We start from the raw sequence: 20,278 nt of genomic DNA on the forward strand, positions 1-20,278 counted from the left end.
CCAATTACTTTCTTGATGATGCATTTCTGCTTTTATAAGTTTTATTCCTAGAAACAATCATAACTTTGTCACTCTGGAGATTTAATTCAATTGCCATAATAGACTTTTTTTTTTTGCGGTACGTGGGCCTCTCACTGTTGTGGCCTCTCCCGTTGCAGAACACAGGCTCCGGAAGCGCAGGTTCAGCGGCCATGGTTCACGGGCCCAGCCGCTCCACGGCATGTGGGATCTTCCCGGACCGGGGCACGAACCTGTGTCCCCTGCATCGGCAGGTGGACTCTCAACCGCTGCGCCACCAGGGAAGCCCCATAATAGACTTTTTAAAAAACACTAGACAATTTTTTAAGCTGTCTGATAAAAGATCTACATTAAGTTCAGATTTGAAAGAATTTTCTATTAACAATGACATTGTTTAGATATAAATTTCAACCATGTTTAAGAGTACTGTATAAGGAACCAAAACATACCTGGTTTTGGTAAGCAACTGGAGCATACTGCTTATAAATTGGAGCTAATTCTGTAGCCAAACTCTGTAAATTGTCTTCAAGGTTTTTTTCCTAAAGGAAGAGACAGTCCATAAAAGTTGTTTCATAATAACATATAAGATGAGTGATGAGTTTATTGTATAACGTATGAAAATGAATTATACATCATTGCTGATGTGTGGTTGATGCACGGTTCATACTTACCCAGATAAAAGAGCTACCACAGAAAATGACATGGATTGTTTTCATAAAATCTAAACTATTAGTCACTGTTATGCTTGAATTTAGTCTTTTGAAATTAAAAGTCTATGTTATCAGCTAATGAGAAATCTAACTGGTGTTAGAGGTAAGTTGCAAAACTGCTCATGTTGTTAAAAACAAGAACCATATTTCATATTTATTCAATAGTACAGGGCACTTGAAGTAAATCAAGACAATTTTCCTGCTAACAAGTGGAGACTTGGAAGAATTCTGACAGTGAAGCAAGTTTCTATAACAGAGATGGGAGAGCAACACACATAAGGCACATACTGTGTTATCAGATCCTGTGTTAAGAGCTTCAAACGTAATAAGTAGGCAATGGGCTGTCTAAAACCAGTGTTTTCTTTTCTACACAGGAATGGCTATAAATTGAGGAAGATCTGGTAGAACTGTGGAGAAGCCTTAACACCATTTCAAGATTCTAGATTCTAATGACAGTAGAAACATGTAAGATTTTTTCAAAGGAAAACCGTCATGACAAGAATATTAAAAATGTCACTGATGACAGCATGAGGTTCGAAGGAGAGAAAGCAGCCTTTGGCAACAATAGTTGGAAAACCATTGTGGTAGTTTTTCAGAGATGATTATATCCTAAACCAAGTCAGAGACTTGATAAATGATCAGTCACATCTAAGGAAGACAAGTGATGGAGAACTGACAGCAAGGATGAATGAAGGACTTAAGAAGGTTTGAAGGCTTCCGCCTCATTTGAGATTTGGTGGATGCCTAGAACTCAGGAAGGAAGGCTTCATGTGGACCAGGTCACCTCTGGTATGAAGCAGACTATTATAAAAACCAAAGCCAATATAGACACAGGAAGTTAATTCTTGAGTGCTTTTTAACAAGCCTCAGTCTTGGCAACTGCAAAGCATCAGTGATAATCCTTTTGGTTTCCTACTCATTTATGTTGGTGCTTTCATTGAAAAGGATATTCATGTGTATATAGGGTCTATATCTAGATTGCTCTGTTCCATTCATCTGTCTAATTATGTATTTGTTACTCAATGTAGCTTAATAAATATAGTCAGGGAGGTCAGACCCCTACTTTAAAAACACTTCCTAGCTATACTCACACATTAATTATAAATTTGAGGAAAACTTAGGAATTATTATTTAAATGCCTATTAAAAAGACTTTATTATATTTTATAACACTTGAAATATTGGGTGGGGTAATTGTGTTTTACTGCTAATAGAGTATTAAGAATCATTCAGTGTCACAAGTCAGACTGGGCAATTTGTCATCTTATGGAATATCTCATTTATTATGTGGAAATGAAATAAAGTAGGCAAATAGCAGCTAATTAAATGAAACTTAAATAGATGATTATTAGTATCATTTTTGAATGTAGGTTCTTTATTCATATTGTAAAAATCCTGACTTTCTAATGGTTTCATTAGAATGAATATGTCGGATAGAGATTTCTTATCAGATCTTTACCTAATGGGGCTCACACCTACATCCCTCTGCCCTTCTCACCCTGTACTTCATCTCTAGGACCATCTTCTCCACATCAATGCCTACAATTACCACCTGGACCACAGACCACCCCTTGAGCTTCAGGTTCTTATTAATGACCTGACAACCTCACTTGGATTTCTCTTAGGAATCTCCAAGCCAAAGCATCCAAACTGAATTAATAATCTGCCTTCTATAAACCTGGTCCTGTTTCAGCATATCCTATGTCAAGGAATAGTACCTAATTAAAAAAAATCTTTCCAGAACAACCACTGCTTATCATTTCTTCTGTCACAGCCATATTCTAAGTCACTACTATTCCTTCCCTGGACTGTTCTCAAAGCAAGCCCATCTTGCTATACCAACTTTTGGCCAACTCCAATCCACAGAGCAGCCAGAGAGATCCCTTTTTAAAAAGAAAAGCTTAATTATATCACTCTCCGCCTTAAAAGTCTTCAATGATCTTCCAAAATTCTTGACATGGTTTACAAGGTCGCTTTATGCACCTCACTTTCCCTTGCCTGCTGTGCTTCACTGGCCTTTTGTCAGTTCCTGGAAAGAGGAATGCTTCTTCCTGTATTATAAACACTACATAAACATTACTCATTGTTAATAATAACCATAAGCAAAAACTGATCTTACATTCATTATATAACAGAGTTATTTGTTATAGAATAAAAATTTAACAGTCATGTCAATATAAATAATATATTTGTATACTAACAGCTTTATCAGATACTTATTTGGAAAAAAAAATTTTAAGGGAGAATTCACATCTCATTATCAAGTGTTCTGACCTTTGAACATGGTATCTTCTCATTATCAGGTATTTTATATGTCTTTTTAGCAATTTTTATAGTTTTCTCCCTAAAGTTCTGATAAACTTCTTGTCAGATTTCTTCTAAGGTACTTTATCTACAAAGGATAGTTCTCTGTCTAGAGTCATTTCCTTCTTTTATTACAGTAAATGGGAACTCTAAAAAAACCAAATAATTTTGATTGCCTCTTTAAAGGGATTATTTATTTATTCTGAGCTTTCCTTGTATGTTATATTCCTTGTATTATAGATACAATTAGATTAATTCCTGCTGTTTTATCGATTCCTATTTATCCTGTATCCTAATGATTTTTAAGTAAATATTTTATTTATTTATGTATATATGTATGTATGTATGTATGTATGTATGTATGTATTGGCTGCGTCGGGTCTTCCTTGCTGCGCGAGGGCTTTCTTTAGTTGCGGTGAGCGGGGGCTAATCTTCGTTATGGTGCGCAGGCTTCTCACTGCGGTTGCTTCTTTTGTTGAGGAGCACGCACTCTAGGCACGCAGGCTTCAGTAGTTGTGGCGCGCGGGCTCAGTAGTTGTGGCTCGTGTGCTCTAGAGCACAGGCTCAGTAGTTGTGGCTCACGGGCTTAGCTGCTCCGCGGCATGTTGGATCTTCCCAGACCAGGGCTCGAACCCGTGTCTCCTGCATTGGCAGGCGGATTCTTAACCACTGCACTATCAGGGAAGCCCCTAATGATTTTTTAAACTAACCTTGCTGACTGATGAATGGATTTTTTTTCCACCACTAGTTCAAATGTTATAAATTCTATTCATATTCATCTAAAAAAATTTTAAACATACACTTCTCAAATATGTTTTTCTGACAATATCTAGAGCAGTGTTTTCCAAGCTGTGGGTCATGACTCTTTAGTGGACCATGAAATCAGTTTAGTAGGTCAAAACTAGCATTTAAAAGAGAAATAAAATTTCATAAAAAATATTTTACTGAATCATAGTGATCCTCAGCAATAACTATATAGGATATATTAACTTTTTAATATCTAAATATTATTTTTGCTACATATAATAAGGTGAAGTATTGTTTTGTTTTATTTATTTACTTGAATATATATATGCCTGTATAGTTGTTTGTACTATAAAATGTTTTTTACTCATGGTCACAGCACAAAGTTTGAAAAACACTGATCTTGGAGTTAATCAGTATCTAAATCCTCCCAACTCCAAACAAAGCATAAAACATTACCACATTTAGTTTATATAGGTGCCCCACCCCCTCCCACTACCTACCCACCCCTGATTTGATAAGAATATTGAATTATACTTATTATTATTTCAATTAAAAAAATGTAAGTACTCAACTTATTTAAACTTAACAGTAAGGTTGACTAATTTCTTTGCTCACCATGGCCTCGTGTTCCGGACAGATTGGTTCCGGTTTCATATATCTTCTTTCTGGATTACGTCCTTTAGTAATTCTTTCATAGTAGTGCTGTGGGTAGTAAACTTACTGAGTCTTTGAAATGTTGGCAAATAGCTTTATTTATTCTTCCTACTTTGGCTGGGTATAAAATTCTAGATTTTTTTTTAACAGTGATTCTCTTTGGGGTTAGGGGAGAAGAAGGAGGGAGCCAGGGACAGTTGGAATTTGGGTTGATAGTTAAAGACTTTACCTACATTATTTAGAATTTTAAACTATTTTCATATATATATATATATATATACATATAGTTACTATTTTGTCACTACTTGTTAATATTTAATTTTTTTATGATTAAAAAAAATTTTAAAGGAATGTACTTATATATTCATTGTGCAATTCATAAGTAAAAAGGACACTTACGTGTAAGGGAGAACTTGGATCAATTCTAAATCTTCTAGGACTTGGGCTTCTACCAAATTTGCAGCCATTGAAATACATACTCCAAGAACAGCCAAAAGAGAAGGAAGCTCCGCAAGTCTCTGGATCAATTCCTTGACATGTACAGGTACGACTGTAAGATGGTAATTGCAAGGGAATGAACTGATAAAGTAGGACAATACCTCAAATAGAACATTTCAGGTTCATATAACTATAGAAGTATAGATGGATAATGAAATGATTTTAACACATCTATTTTATTACTTATTTAAAGTAGTGTTATGTTAACAACACAAGGCTAACTGCACTTGAATATAACTAAATCTTCAATTGAAATGTTTGTTCAAGATTGTAAATACAAATAAAAGGCAACAAACTATACAGATCTGATATATCCATAACTTGTTTGACTTGGAGATGTCCAAGGAAGGGAAATAAAGGGCCTGGATTTTAATCCAAGATTGGTTTCCTGTCAGAAGTGAAAATTAAAGCATCTCATTATCTCTTTGGACTTCATCCTTCCTTTGTAAAATGACATTGATATACTCCTGTGAGGACTGATTAAGGATAATATGTGTTGTATGTGAAATCACTTTGTCAATTTTAAAGAAAGCCTTTATAAATGTCATGAGAAAAAATTGAGGAGGAAGCTCGTTTCGTTCAGCGACTGAGTAATTTTATAACCTTGGGGGCATTTCTGAAACCCCAAAATGACTCTATACTAAGGATGACAATGATAAGAACATACACACAAAGATGTGAAACCAAAGAAGGAATGTACACCCTTGTGGTTCCTATTTGCATAATGCTTGAAACTTCTAATAGTATGGAATTAGTACTTATATGACTTAAAAATACAAACAGGGACTTCCCTGGTGGCGCAGTGGTTAAGAATCCCCCTGCCAATGCAGGGGACGCGGGTTCAATCCCTGGTCCGGGAAGATCCCACATGCCGCGGAGCAACTAAGCCCGTGAGCCACAACTACTGAGCCTGCACTCTAGAGGCCGTGAGCCAAAACTACTGAGCCCACATGTCACAACTACTGAAGCCCGTGAGCCTAGAGCCTGTGCTCCACAACAAGAGAAGCCACCGCAATGAGAAGCCCGGGCATTGCAACAAAGAGTAGCCCCTGCTCGCCACAACTAGAGAAAGCCCACACGCAGCAACGAAGACCCAGTGCAGACAAAAATAAATAAATAAATAAAATTAAATTACTTAAATTAAAAAAATACAATTAAAAAACACACGTTTTTAAAAAACAGTGAGTAAAAAGAATATAGAAATTTAGAGATCGAAACTGTAAGTATTTTTGGACTCCCCTGGTGGTCCAGTGGTAAAGAATCCACCTTACAATGCAGGGGATGTGGGTTTGATCCCTGGTCAGGGAACTAAGATCCCACATGCTGCGGGGCAGCTAAGCCCGGGTGCCACAACTACTGAGCTCACACACCTCAACTGGAGCCGGCGTGCCACAAACTATAGAGCCCATGTGCTCTGGAACCTGCGCGCCACAACTACAGAAGAGAAGACCCACACGCCACAACTAGAGAGAAGCCTGAGAACCACAAGGAAGAGTCTGCGTGGCACAACGACAGATCCCGCACACCTCAAAGAAGATCCCACGTGCTGCAACTCATACCCGACACAGCCAAAAATAAATAAAATCTTTAAAAAAAAAACTATAAGTATTTTTAGTTGTGAAAGTCAGGAAAATGCCTGATATATTTGAATGTAAAAAGGATCATTTAAGACACTATGAAGGAAAAAAAGGAAGGAGGAATAGTTCAAATATTCTAACTTCCACTAAGATGGAATATATGCTTTTAAAGGGGCAAAAGATTACAATAACTTGAAAAGGAAGAAAAATAGGATATAAATAGGATCAAAGAAGGTAAATTTGAAATTGCAGAATTTCAAAGAAGTTGCCAAACAAGTAGAAAAATGTAGTTTAACTCTTAACTGTGAGACCTAAAAGTTTCTGTTAAACAGTCAACATCACCAATGATGAGACAAATAGACTTAAAATAGCTCCTAATATTATGGCCTGCCAATAATTCCTGAATTGAATTAAATCAGAAAGAAACAATCCTACAATCCAAAACTGAGCAACAGTCTACAAAATTAGCCTGTCCTTTTCAAAAAGGAAATGCCACGAAACACAAAAAAAGACTCAGATAAAAGGATTAAGAGACCCAAAAGACAAAACAGCTCAATCCATAAATCCTGGGTAGGGGAAAAGTAGTACAAAGTATTACTGGAGAATAGATGATATTTGAATTAGAGAATAGCATTTTATCTAAGTGAAACTTCCTGGTTTTGATAATTGTACTGGTGTTAAGGAAGAGAATGTCCTCATTCTTAGAAAACACCCTCTGAAGTATTATTTAGGGGGAAAAGTCATAAAGTTTGCAACTAGTTCACAAATTATTCCGAAAGAAAGTATAGAAAAGCAATAATGATAATAACATGCAAGCTTATGTGTATGTGTGACCATGTGTATAAGTGTATGTAACAAACCGTTAACATTTGTGGAATCTAGGTAAGGGGTATATAAGAGTTCACGGAAATATTCTTGCATCATTTCTGTAATTATAAAATTTTTTAAAAGTGATAGGCTGGATCTACATTGAGTGATATAGAATAAAACTATTTATGAATTCTTGGGAAAAATAAGTTTATACGTATATCATTTAGAACTGTTTCTATACAAGAGGTATTTTAGTATTGTGAATCCACATAACAAAATAGAAATATTAAAAATGATGTATACAACTAATATGTATAAAATAGATAAGTAATAAGAAACTGCTATATAAAAAACAAATAAAATAAAAAATTCAAAAAATAAGTGATGTATACATACTTGGGATTAGGAAGATTAACAAAAATATAATGAAATGATTTTAAACATAAAGGAATGTTCTGGAAGGTACACAAATAATCTTGTGTGGAGGTTAGAGAGTGAATGATATATATTTTGTTTATAATTTGTATAATGACATTTCTTTTAAAAAAGAAAGAACTTTATGAGGAAAACTACACAAAACACTCTTGAAGAACATAAAAGTAAACTTTAACAAATGGAAAGAAAAATCATATTATGGGACTGGAAGATTCAATATCATAACAATGTCAGTTTATTCTAAGTTAATTTAATGCAATCCCATTAAAAATACCATCAGATTTATCTTAAAACTAGACAAATTGATTATAAAGTTCATTTGGAAGCACAAACATAAAATAACAAAGAAAGCCTTGAAAAAGAGCAAAAATAGTGAGCTAGTCTTACCAAATATTAAAATATATTATAATGCCTCTATAACTTAAAAAATGTGGTACTAGTACGTGAAAAGACCAGACAGTGATACAGAATTCATATAAAAGAGAGGACTCCATTATATACAGTTTTTGTATAAGGTAGTATTTCAAATCAAGGGGAAAAGAAGTACTCTTTAGTAAGTAGTATTGGGATAAATGGAAAAAAGAATAGAAATGGATCTCCTCTTCCCACTTCTGTCCAGCATAAATTTGAAATGCATCAGAGATTTACGTTTTAAAAATTTCCAATTTCAACAATAAAAGAAAATATGGGTGAATTATTCTATAACTACGTGAGAGAAAAATGTTCTTAAATACCACTCAGAATTCAGACACAATAAGGGGAAAGATAGATACAATAAATTACATTAAAAAGAAAACGTGCAAAAGGTGACATAGCAGAAGTAAAAAGACAAATATCAAAGTGGCAAAAGCGTTTAGAATTAAATCGCAAAGGGAGAGAAAAAATGAACACTCCTTTTGAAATAGGGGGTAGAATAATTAACAGATGGCTGACCATAAAAAAGGACAAAATAATGCCATTTGTAGCAACATGGATACAACTAGAGATTATCATACTAAGTGAAGTAAAACAGAAAGAGAAAGACAAATACCATATGATATCACTTACATATGGAATCTAAAGTACGACACAAATGAATAAACCTACAAAACAAAAACAGACTCACAAATATAGAGAACAGACTTGTGGTTGCCAAGGGGTGGGGGAGTGAAGAACTGGGAGTTTGGGATTCGCAGACGCAAACTGTTATGATATAGGATAGATAAACAACAAGGTCCTCCTGCATAGCACAGGGAACTATATTCAATATCCTGTGATAAACCATAAATGGAAAAGAATATGTATATATATACATATATATATAACTGAGTCACTTTGCTGTACAGCAGAAATTAAAAACAACATTGTAAATCAATTATATGTCAACAAAATTTAAAAAATAAAAAACAAACAAATGGCAAATGCTCTTAACCATATGAAAAAATACTCTTATTCATAATATGAAAAATTCAAATCAACGTCATCAACTGATGACGTTTATCCTCTATTAGGTGGGCAAAAACTCAAGTTTGACAACATTGGAAAACTGTAGAAAAACAGATATTCTCTTACAGTGCTATAGGAAATGCAAAATTGTACAATTCCTTATGGAGGAGCTGTTCCTTCAGAGAAAAACCTCTCTCTCCAGACTCCAGGGGTGAGAAGGATCAGGTACCAAAGAGAGAAGCAAGAAAAGAATATTCTAAAGGAGAATATCCTAAAATGGTCTTAACCCACTATGAAACCAAGTCTCTCGTTAAAGAAATGTTCACTCTTTAGTTGCACAATACCTAAAATTCTGTTCTCCCATATAACATATGTAGTTGGTAGTTAATTTAACATGATATAATAGACTGAATGGCAAAACAGTACAAAACAGATTTGATTACTTTTCATTGAGAGTGCATCTTCGGTCTGTGGGATGACCATTGTATGACTTTAGACTTTCCGTAAGCTGCGAGTACAATTTGTCAGCCATTGGAAGAGGGATGCCGTCCCATACCATGATGAGCACCACCATCACAGCTGTTGGACAGTGGTGGCCTGCACGCTGTCGAACGAGACAAAGAACTTTCTCTTCATCGCTGCTTCTTCTTAAAACCTGCCAAAGCAGAATGCATACATTTATGGAAAACAAGAAACCTAATGTTGAATGCAGTGGATATTGTTTTTAAAGCTCTGCATCATTACATTTTAGTTTTTAAAAAATTACTATTTCTTAAAGGGTTGAAGCCTATAGGACCTTCAGGTGTTAGACTAGCTGCCTCCATACAACTCATCACAGGGTATCCAAGGTTACTTGACTAACAAACAACAGGCAGAAATCTGTGGAAACAGTCTGTGTTTTATCTCACTGTTGATACAGTATTGCAAAACAGACAACAGAAGATCCCATGGAAAAGAGCCTAATTAACTCATCTGCTCTTCCATAATTGCCACAACAGGACAAATCTAGCTAGATAGAAATAACCTAGTACTCCCAGCATTAAAAATAAACTCTGAGCGCTGTATTTAGCATCTGAGAAAGTTATTGATGTTTTCCTTGGGCAAATGGTTTTGCCATATAGAATAACTAATACATAAAGCAATACTCCTGCAATTCCTGTGATTTTTTTCCATGCTATCACAGGGATTTATCATACCCAACTTATCATAAGATTAAGGTGGTCTACCTGACATGGAGAATGCAAAATACAACAATTCATTTTGAATATTTATCCTTTTATCTTACACTGCATCATAACCATGAGTTGCTAAAAAAGGATTCCTAAGTATTTAAAATACTGCCCGGTGGTCCTAGTGTTTATCCTAGTGTTTATTTTTTTAAATTACATTAAAATATTGACATCATGTAAAACCATCCAACTATGTTTAAAAGTCCCTCCATATATCACAAATTTACAGTGAGACTGATCACATTAATCAGTAAATGATGAAACTGCCCACCCCTGTGACGAGAATGGAGCACCCAATAGCATAATTAATATTCTATTTTTGTTGCTATAATATTACAAAAACTTGAGATGAAACTTCTTAAGATGTTAGTTACCCAATATCACTTTCTTCTGTCACTCCAGATGGTTAACAATCATTGCTACCAAGGCATCCCTTGAGTAGAGTTGGCTTTAGGACCTTCCCCCTAAACACAATTACGTATATTAAAATTTTTTTCTATATTTATATGTCCTTTAACAGCCAAATAAGAATACATTTGCTTTCAAATAAGCTCAAACGCAAAATGATATATTGTAGCAAACAAAATTACACCAGATAATCTTCATGTTGTCAAACCAACAAAGTTATAGTGATCCAGTCTTTGTGTGGGAAATGCTAAAATGCTTTGTATTCATTGTATTTGTGCCTTTGTCAGATCTTGCATATTTCCTTCAGTGAATAATTAAACATAATGAGTCTTTAAATTCAGATATAGGTTTAATAAGCTGCTTAAGTATTGCTATGATATGGATATTTATGTCCACCCCCAATTCATAAAATAAATCCTAAATCCCAACAATGGTATTAATAGGTGGGGCCTTTGGGAGGTGATTAGGTCATGAGGGGGAAGCTCTCATGAGTGGGATTAGTGTTCTTATAAAAGAGGCCCCACAGAGCTATGCAGCCCCTTTTACCATGTGAAGACACAAAGAGAGGAGGGATCACCAATCATGCTGGCACCCTGATCTTCAAGTTCCAAACCCCAGAACTGTGAGATATAAATGTCTGTTGTTTATAAGCCACCCAGTCTGATATTTTCTCATAGCAGTCTAAAAGGAGTAAGACAAGTATTAAACCTGTATAAGACCTTTGAAAACTATAAAAATATTATTAAAAGAAATTAAAGAAGACCTAAACAAATGAAGAGATACCATTTTCATGAAAGAGTAATTATTATAATGACATCAATTTCCCCGAAATTGGTTTCCAGTTTTGATACAATTCCAATCAAAACCCTACCAGAGGGACTTCCCTGGTGGCACAGTGGTTAAGAAACCACCTGCCAATGCAGGGGATACAGCATCGATCCCTGGTCCGGGAAGATCCCACATGCCGCAGAGCAACTAAGCCGGTGCGCCACAGCTACTGAGCCCACGCGTCTAGAGCCCGTGCTCCGCAACAAGAGAAGCCACAGAAATGAGTAGCCCCCGCTCACTGCAACTAGAGCAAGCCCGCGCAGCAACAAAGACCCAACACAGCCAAAAATAAATAAATAAATAAATTCATATATATATATACATAAAACCCTACCAGAATTAGTTTTGTTTGGGGGTGGAATTGACAAACTTGTTGCAAAGTTTATATGGAAATGCAAAGGACCAAGAAGTGACAAGGAACAAAGACAGAGAAAGTGATTTACCAGGTATCAAGATCTACTGTAAAGTTATAGTAATTAAGATACTCTAGTATTAGTGCAGTGACAGATAAAGAAATCAATGGAACAAAACAGATCCATATAAATATGGTCACCTGACGTATGACGAAGTTGACACTGCAGTGAAAGGCAAAAAAGCAGTCTTTCAATAAATGGTACTGGATAGACATCCATATGGGAAAAAAAAAAAGAATCTTGATGCCTACTTCACACGAGTGACAAGTTATATTGTAGATCTAACTAAGAAAGGTAATCATTAAGTTTTTAGAAGAAAACACCTTCAAGACCTGGAATAGGTATAATATTTTAAAATAGATTACCAAATTTAATAATCCTAAAGGAAAAAGTTAAGAAGCTGGAATATATTAAAATTAAGAACTTCTGTTTATCAAAAGCATTAACTAACAAAAGATTAAGTATAACGGCAATCAATACAGTGGGAGACATAGCTGCAATATATAGAATCGACAAACTATTCTTACCCAAAATATATAAAGAACCTCCTCAAATGAGTAATAAAAGCAAAGTAGAAAACTGGCTGAAAAAATTAAATAGGCTCAACACAAGACAATATCCAAACAGATGTTGAGCATATGAAAATATGCTCAACATTATTAGTCATCTAGCAAAGTAAAAAAACTTAAAAGCAATACATATGTGGGTGGGATTATAAAACGGTGTAACTGCCATGGAAAACAGTATGAAGTTCCTCAAAAAATTAAAAATAGAACTACCATATGACCAAGCAATCCCACTTCTGAATATTTATCCAAAAGAATTGAAAGTAAGGTCTGAAACAGATATTTGCAAACCCATGTTCATTGAATCACACAAAGGAATATTATTCAGACTTAAAAAGTAAGGAGGGCTTCCCTGGTGGCGCAGTGGTTGAGAGTCCGCCTGCCGATGCAGGGGACACGGGTTCGTTGCCCCGGTCCAGGAAAATCCCACATGCCGCGGAGCGGCTGGGCCTGTGAGCCATGGCCTCTGAGCCTGCGCATCCGGAGCCCGTGCTCCGCAACGGGAGAGGCCACAACAGTGAGAGGCCCGCGTACCGCAAAAAAAAAAAAAAAAAAAAAGTAAGGAAATCCTGTCATGTGGCAAATGGATGAACCTTGAGGACATAATTCAAAGTGAAATAAGCCCGTCATAAAAAGACAAACACTTTATGATTTTACTTACAAATCATATTCAAAATCATAGAAACATAAAGTTGAATGGTGTTGGGGCTAGGGTCATAGAAAAATAGGAAGTTGGTTTAAGGGGTATAGGGTTTCAGATTCGCAACATGAAAATGTTCTGGAGATCTGTTTCACAACAATGTGAATATACATAAAACTACTGAACTGTACACTTAAAAATGGTTAAGATGGTAAATTTTACATTATGTGTTATTTTACCACAATAAAAAAGAGAGGAAAGTCTTCTTTAAAAAAGCACTACAGACCCAGGAGATTGTCTAAAATGGAAAAGATAGAAAATGTCAAGTGTTGATAAGAATGTAGAGCAACTGGAACACTGGTACATTACTCATATGAGAACGTAAAAAAACGATAACCACTTTGGAAAACTATGTGTTAGTATCAACCAAAGCTGCACATATGCATATCCCGCCCCCTCAGCAATTCCACTTCTAGGTATATAACAAACAGAAATGTATTCTTATATTTCCTAAAGATAACACCACTATTGATGACGACCCAAAACTGGTAAAAACCCAAAATGTTAACCACCAGAAGAATGGCTCAATGAGATGAGAATGATCTACAGTTACAAGCAACATGGCTTAATCTCACAATTACAATGCCGTGAGGAAGATGACAGAAGACATATGCGGAAGAAGAATACATATTAGAAGACTGCATTTACATAAAGTTCAAATCAGGCAAGATTAATCAATAATGTTAGAAGGCAGGAGAGTGGTTACTCTTTAGGGAGTAGCTAGTGACTGGGAGGGTGCAAGAGTACTTCTGTAATATTGACTGCTGGTTACACCAGTGTGAACACTTTAGAAAAATTCTGTGACCTTAGGGATTTCTGAAGTCTTCTGCATGTATATCACACTAAGATTAAGAGTGTACCTTAACCTAAATTTAAAACAAAAAACAGAAACTACTTAGTCATTTACTGGCTCAGGACATTGTAGCAATTTTATTAACCTTTCTATAGGAGCACAGACCTCGGATCTAATAAATATTACCCACTATTTTATGTCTCTTTATTACTGCATACTTGGCTCCTGAGCACAGAACTCAGCTTATGGGAGGCTCTCGTCAAATATTTGTTGAACGAACCCACAAAAACCCAATGTGGTTGCATTTTATGAAAATTTCAAAACCAAGTGATACTATTAATAAGACGGAAACTCTCATTTCACAAACAGATTTTAAGTGATACGAATAGTCTAAATTTTAAAACTTTTGGAGATAATCACATTTTTTTTGTAACTGGAACAAGTATTGATTGGTAAGCTATTGAAGCTGGGGCCTCATGACAGACTCACTTTATAAATGTATTTGTACTATTTTATTTTTGGCTGCATTGGGTCTTCATTGCTGAGAGCTTATGTTCTCTACTTGTGGTGAGTTGGGGCTACTCTTCGTTGCGGTGCGTGGGCTTCTCATTGCAGTGGCTTCTCTTTGTTTCGGAGCACGGGATCTAGGCACACGGGCTCCGTAGCTGTGGCTCACGGGCTCTAGAGAGCATGAATGGGCTTAGTTGCTCTGCGGCACGTGGGATCTTCCTGGACCAGGGCCCTGCATTGGCAGGCGGATTCTTAACCACTATACCACCAGGTCAAGCCCAACACTCACTTTAGATGGTAAATGATGCACCCAAACATCTGAGTAATGTAATGATCATGACTACTGTCCTGTCACTTTTTAATATTTATTCTTATATTACATGCTATGCAATTGTTATATCTGTGAAACATCACACATTCTTTTAGGACTTGTGCTAAAATCATAACCCAAATTGAATAATGTTGGAATGAAGAATGTTTAAAATAAATGGCTTTTGTAAATACCATCCACTTGTCTTTTTTTTTTTTAAATATGTATTTATTTATTTGGTTGCATCAGGTCTTAGTGGCGGGTAGGCTCCTTAGTTGTGGCCCACCAGCTTCTTAGTTGTGGCAGGTGGGCTCCTTAGTTTCGGCTCGCATGTGGGATCTAGTTCCTGACCAAGGATCAAACCCAGGCCCCCAGCATTGGGAGTGTGGAGTCTTAACCACTGCACCACCAGGAAAGTCCCACCATCCACTTGTCTTTTGATATCAGCTTTATTGAAACGTAATTTAAATATCACAAAATTCATCCTTTCAAAGTATGCAATTCAATGGTTATTTGTACATTCAGAGTTGGCCAACCATTACCACCAATATATAATTTTAGAACATTTTCCTTCTCTGAAAAGAGCCCCATTAGTACTCATGCCAAATTTCTCTCTTTTCTTGGCCACCATTACTCTACTTTGTATTTCTGTAAGTTTTGCTTATTTGGGACAGAGGATATCCTCTAACATGTGACCTTTTGTTTCTGGCTTCTTTTACTTAGCATAATGTTCATTCATGTTTATAGTATTTATCAGTACTTCCTTTTTATTGCCAAAGAATATTCTGTTGCATGGATATTCAACTTTATGTTTATCCATTCATTGGTTGCCATTTGGATTGTATCAACTTTTGCTATTATGATTGAAGCTGCTATCAACATTCATGTAACAAGTTTTTATATAGACACATTTTCATTTCTCTTGGGTATATACCTAGGAGTGGAATTGCCTGGCCATATGGAACTGTGAGTCTTCCAACTTTGCTCTTCTTTCTCAAGATTATTCTGGCTACTCTAACATATTTTACTGTTAACTTAAGATAGGACACTCATACATTTAGAGATGATGCTGAGAATGTAAACAGCAGCTGAAATCAAAATGACCAGTGATTGGAGATTGGTATGCTCTGAGAATTTATTCCCATACTTAGTATTTATCCCTGTGACCACTACATTTCAATATTTTGTATCACAGAGAAAACTGAAGTAGGATTTCCACAGGAAAAGCCATTCTCATTAATTAATGTATTAGATACAACTTTTCTGATTAAAATTTGTATTTAAAATCCATTGTATTACTATCACTATTTCTCTCCTGAGTTTAAATCGTGCATTTTCTATTTTCTCTAAATTATCATCAAAATTATTTGAGCAAAAGAGTTCTGGGTAGCTATTAAAGCTGTGTCTAATCAAATCCTCCTATAATTTCTAGAGAAATTAACATCAAAAGCAACTATCAAGGAAAAAAAATACTTCTGCAAACTTAATTTGGAGAAGGAAATGAAGACCTTATGCTCTCAATTTTGAAAAGTAGCTGATAATAAACAGTAAGTTTCTAAAGAGCCTAATCAAACATAAGCTTTTGCACAGCAAAGGAAACCATAAATAAGATGAAAAGACAATATATGGAATAGAAGATATTTGCAAACAATGTGACCAACAAGGGATTAATCTCCAAAATATACAAACAGCTCATACAGCTCAATAACAACAAAAAAAACCCAAACATGCCAATCACAAAATGCACAGAAGAGCTAAAGACATTTCTCCAAAATGGAATACAGATGGCCAACAGGCACATGAAAAGATGCTCAACTTTGCAAATTATTAAAGAGATACAAATCAAAACTACAATGAGGTACCACTTCACACCAGTCAGAATAGCCATCATTAAAAAGTCTATAAATAATAAATGATGGAGACGGTGTAGAAAAAAGGAACCCGCCTACACTGTTGGTGGGAATGTAAATTGGTGCAGAAACTATGAAAAGCAGTAGGGAACTTCCTCAGAAAACTAATAGAGTTGCCATATGATCTAGTAATCCCACTCCTGGGCATATAACCAGACAAAACTATAATTCAAAGAGATACATGCACCCCTATGTTCATAGCAGCACTATTTACAATAGCCAAGACATGGAAACAACTTAAATGTCCATTGACAGATGAATGGATAAAAAAGATGTGAGATACACACACACACACACACACACACACACACACACACACACACACACACAATGGAATACTACTCAGCCATTAAAAAGAATGAAATAATGCCATTTGCAGCAACATGGATGGACGTAAAGATTACCATACCATGTGAAGTAAGTCAGAAAGAGAAAGACAAATACCATATGATATCACTTATATGTGGAATCTAAAACATGACACAAATGAACTTATTTACAAAACAGAAACAGACTCACAGACTTAAATAGACAAAAACTCAAATACATAGAGAACAGATTTGTGGTTGTCAAGGGGGAGAGAGGGTGGAGGAGGGATGGATTGGGAGTTTGGGATTAGGAGAAACCAAAGATGCAAACTATTACATATAGAATAGATAAACAAGGTCCTACTATGTAGCACAGGGAACTATATTCAATATCTTGTAATAAACCATAATGGAAAAGAATCTAAAAATATATATATATGTATATATGTATGTATAACTGAATCACTTTGCTGTATACCCAAAACTAACACAACATTACACATCAACTATACTTCAATAAAATAAATTAAAAAAAAAAAGATACATGGTCCAAGAGCTGAAAAATAAAATAATTAAAAAAATAATGGACTTCCCTGGTGGTCCAGTGCATAAGACTCTGTGCTCTCACTGCAGGGGCTCCAAGTCTGATCCCTGGTTGGGGAACTAGATCCCACATGCATGCTGCAACTAAGAGTCCACCTGCCACAACTAAGGATTCTGCATGCTGCAACTAAAGATCCCTTGTGCTACAACTAAGACCCGGCACAGCCAAAATAAATAAATAAACATTTAAAAAATAAATACATAAATAAAGTAAAAAAAATAAAAACAGGCCACTGTCAGAAACAATGTAAGAGCAACAAGTAAATCTTTGTATAACCTGAGGAATGAACAATGGGGGAATATCTCTCTTTTCGGTTATACTCAATCTGTGCGGCAATGAATATTCCATGTGTATTGTTTTAGATGTCAGAAATAAATTGATGATATAAATTAAGTGTATGAATTTAGATAAAGCAATTAGTAGCCAGGTCCAAAATACTGTCAGGTTAGCAAGACGTTATTCTGCCTAAACATGATATGCTGCAAATTATAATTACCTGGGAAGCTGATCAAATAATACCGTAAGTGAAACCCAAAATTGAACGTAAAGGGTCATTTCCATTAATAGAGAAAATATCAGCAATGCATTTTTCTACTGTGATATTTTTAGGGGTGAATATAAGACACTTGTGAGACGTTTGTATGAATAAGGGTGCAAAGTAGGGTCATACTCTTTTCTGTTTGGAGAGAGTGGAAAGGCTTCATGGAGGAGACCCTTCTTAAAAGACTGAAAAAGAGTTTGCCACCAGAAAAAAGATAGTACAAAGGCAATTCTAATATTCTTGGAAAACCAGCCTACAAGGCAAGGGTGTTATTTAAGGAAGAATTCCGCCAATTGTATCCATACCAGATGGCTTCTGTGATTATAAGACTCCATTTATTAAATTATTATACATAATTGGTTCTATTTCTGGGATCTCTGACATAAAGATAATGCTTGGTCTGTTCTCAAGATGTAGCTCAAAGGTCAACACCTCCCCAAAGTCCTTCCTGGAACCTTGTCTCCAAAAGTTACTCTTGGTTCCTCCCTCTTTTCTCCCTCTATGTGCCATTTTCAAGGGGCAAGTGATAGGGGAGTAGTAACTAGCACATGGATAACACGAGGTATGGCCATGCCTTCTTCACCTAAGAAGACATATTATAGACAGGCTGCTGACTTGAGTTACTGAGGAGTGATCTTTTGGGGAAAGCTATGTTACCGAGAAGGAGTGTAATCAACAGTTTGAACAGCTGAAGAAAGGTTTTGAGGATCTAGACTTTCTTTGGCAGTTAAGGTACTAGTGATCATTGTGATAGTACTTTCAGAGAAGTGGAGACAAAAGATGAGTCTGATGATCATTAGTAAAAGATTTCTTAGCATTTCTATGATGGAGTCCCCTTGTCCTGGGTTATAAATTGTTTTGCCTCAACAGCCTCTTTATGTATAGCTCTGAAAAGTACATTGTAAACTATTTCTGTTACCCTGGTCTCGATGGGACAACCTATTTAAATTCCCCGCAGGGAGATCTTAAGGCACGATAGACCAGGATCAAGAGTGATAACCTGGGATATTCTAAATAAACTCTGGTGGTCTAGTGGGTTTAGGGCCATTTTTTTTTTTTTTTTTTGCGATACGCGGGCCTCTCACTCTTGTGGCCTCTCCCGTGGTGGAGCACAGGTTCCGGACGCGCAGGCTCAGCAGCCATGGCTCACGGGCCCAGCTGCTCTGCGGCATGTGGGATCTTCCCGGACCGGGGCACGAACCCGTGTCCCCTGCATTGGCAGGCGGACTCTGAACCACTGCGCCACCAGGGAAGCGGGCCATTTTTTACTAAGGTTATAAAAACTGGTGGAGAGAGAAGAAACAAAGTACTCTTGCAATTTATAAGGAGGTAGCTGTAGGTAACAATATTTTTATATTCTTAGGGCATAGAAAGAAGGGTCTCAAAGACCAAGAGCAGTTTCCACTATAGCAGGCAAACTCAGCTTCTAGCCATAGTATATTTATATAGGTAACAGAAAAAGTAAAGTAGCCTTTAATTCCCCTGCCTCCAAAATCCAGAGAAAATTAGATATATACATTCTTGCTTTGCACAAAACAAAAAAATATTCATAATGTCAATGAATGGTAGGCTAACATTTAATTATCTTCCACTATAATCACTAATTTCCCTTACTGGTATATAGACTTTGTAATTGTTATTTTGGAAACACAGCATTTTGTTTGTTGGATCAGAATTACTACTACATTTGCTGGTACCTGCAGATATTTGAACATACAAAGGCTAATCAAACTATCACTTCTGAAAACTAGAATTAAAGGTGAGAATTTAGATCAAATAGACAATGTGATAAAAAATAAATAAAAAGAAACAAGTGGTATTATAATTGGAAGACAATTATTTTTTATAGAAAATTCTTTCTAGAAAATTCAAGAGAATCAAAGAAAACTCTACTGGATTTTTAAAGAGAGTAAAACAGGTGGCTCTTTATAACTGCTGAGGACTCAACAGCTTTAATATATACCAGCAATAACCAAATAGA

At 35.8% G+C, this 20,278-nt stretch overlaps 1 protein-coding gene across 4 annotated transcripts in view; it reads right to left on the reverse strand.

Annotated features, from left to right (window-relative positions):
• Positions 1-20,278, reverse strand: part of TET1 (tet methylcytosine dioxygenase 1) — a gene marked incomplete at both ends in the record, with an annotated part of 124,712 nt that overhangs the window by 9,801 nt on the left and 94,633 nt on the right. For 2 of the 4 annotated variants that reach the window (XM_082855113.1, XM_082855111.1), the window contains 4 exons: positions 468-557; positions 4,394-4,480; positions 4,832-4,982; positions 9,621-9,832. In XM_082855113.1, the coding sequence (XP_082711239.1) occupies positions 468-557; positions 4,394-4,480; positions 4,832-4,982; positions 9,621-9,832 (540 nt within the window). The remainder of the gene's footprint in view (positions 1-467; positions 558-4,393; positions 4,481-4,831; positions 4,983-9,620; positions 9,833-20,278) is intronic. The other 2 variants (XM_082855114.1, XM_082855112.1) reach the window with 1 other exon arrangement.

The sequence above is a fragment of the Leucopleurus acutus genome (genome assembly GCF_964270905.1).
Source record: "Leucopleurus acutus genome assembly, chromosome: 14".
In the NCBI taxonomy this organism is placed as follows: Eukaryota; Metazoa; Chordata; class Mammalia; order Artiodactyla; family Delphinidae; genus Leucopleurus; species Leucopleurus acutus.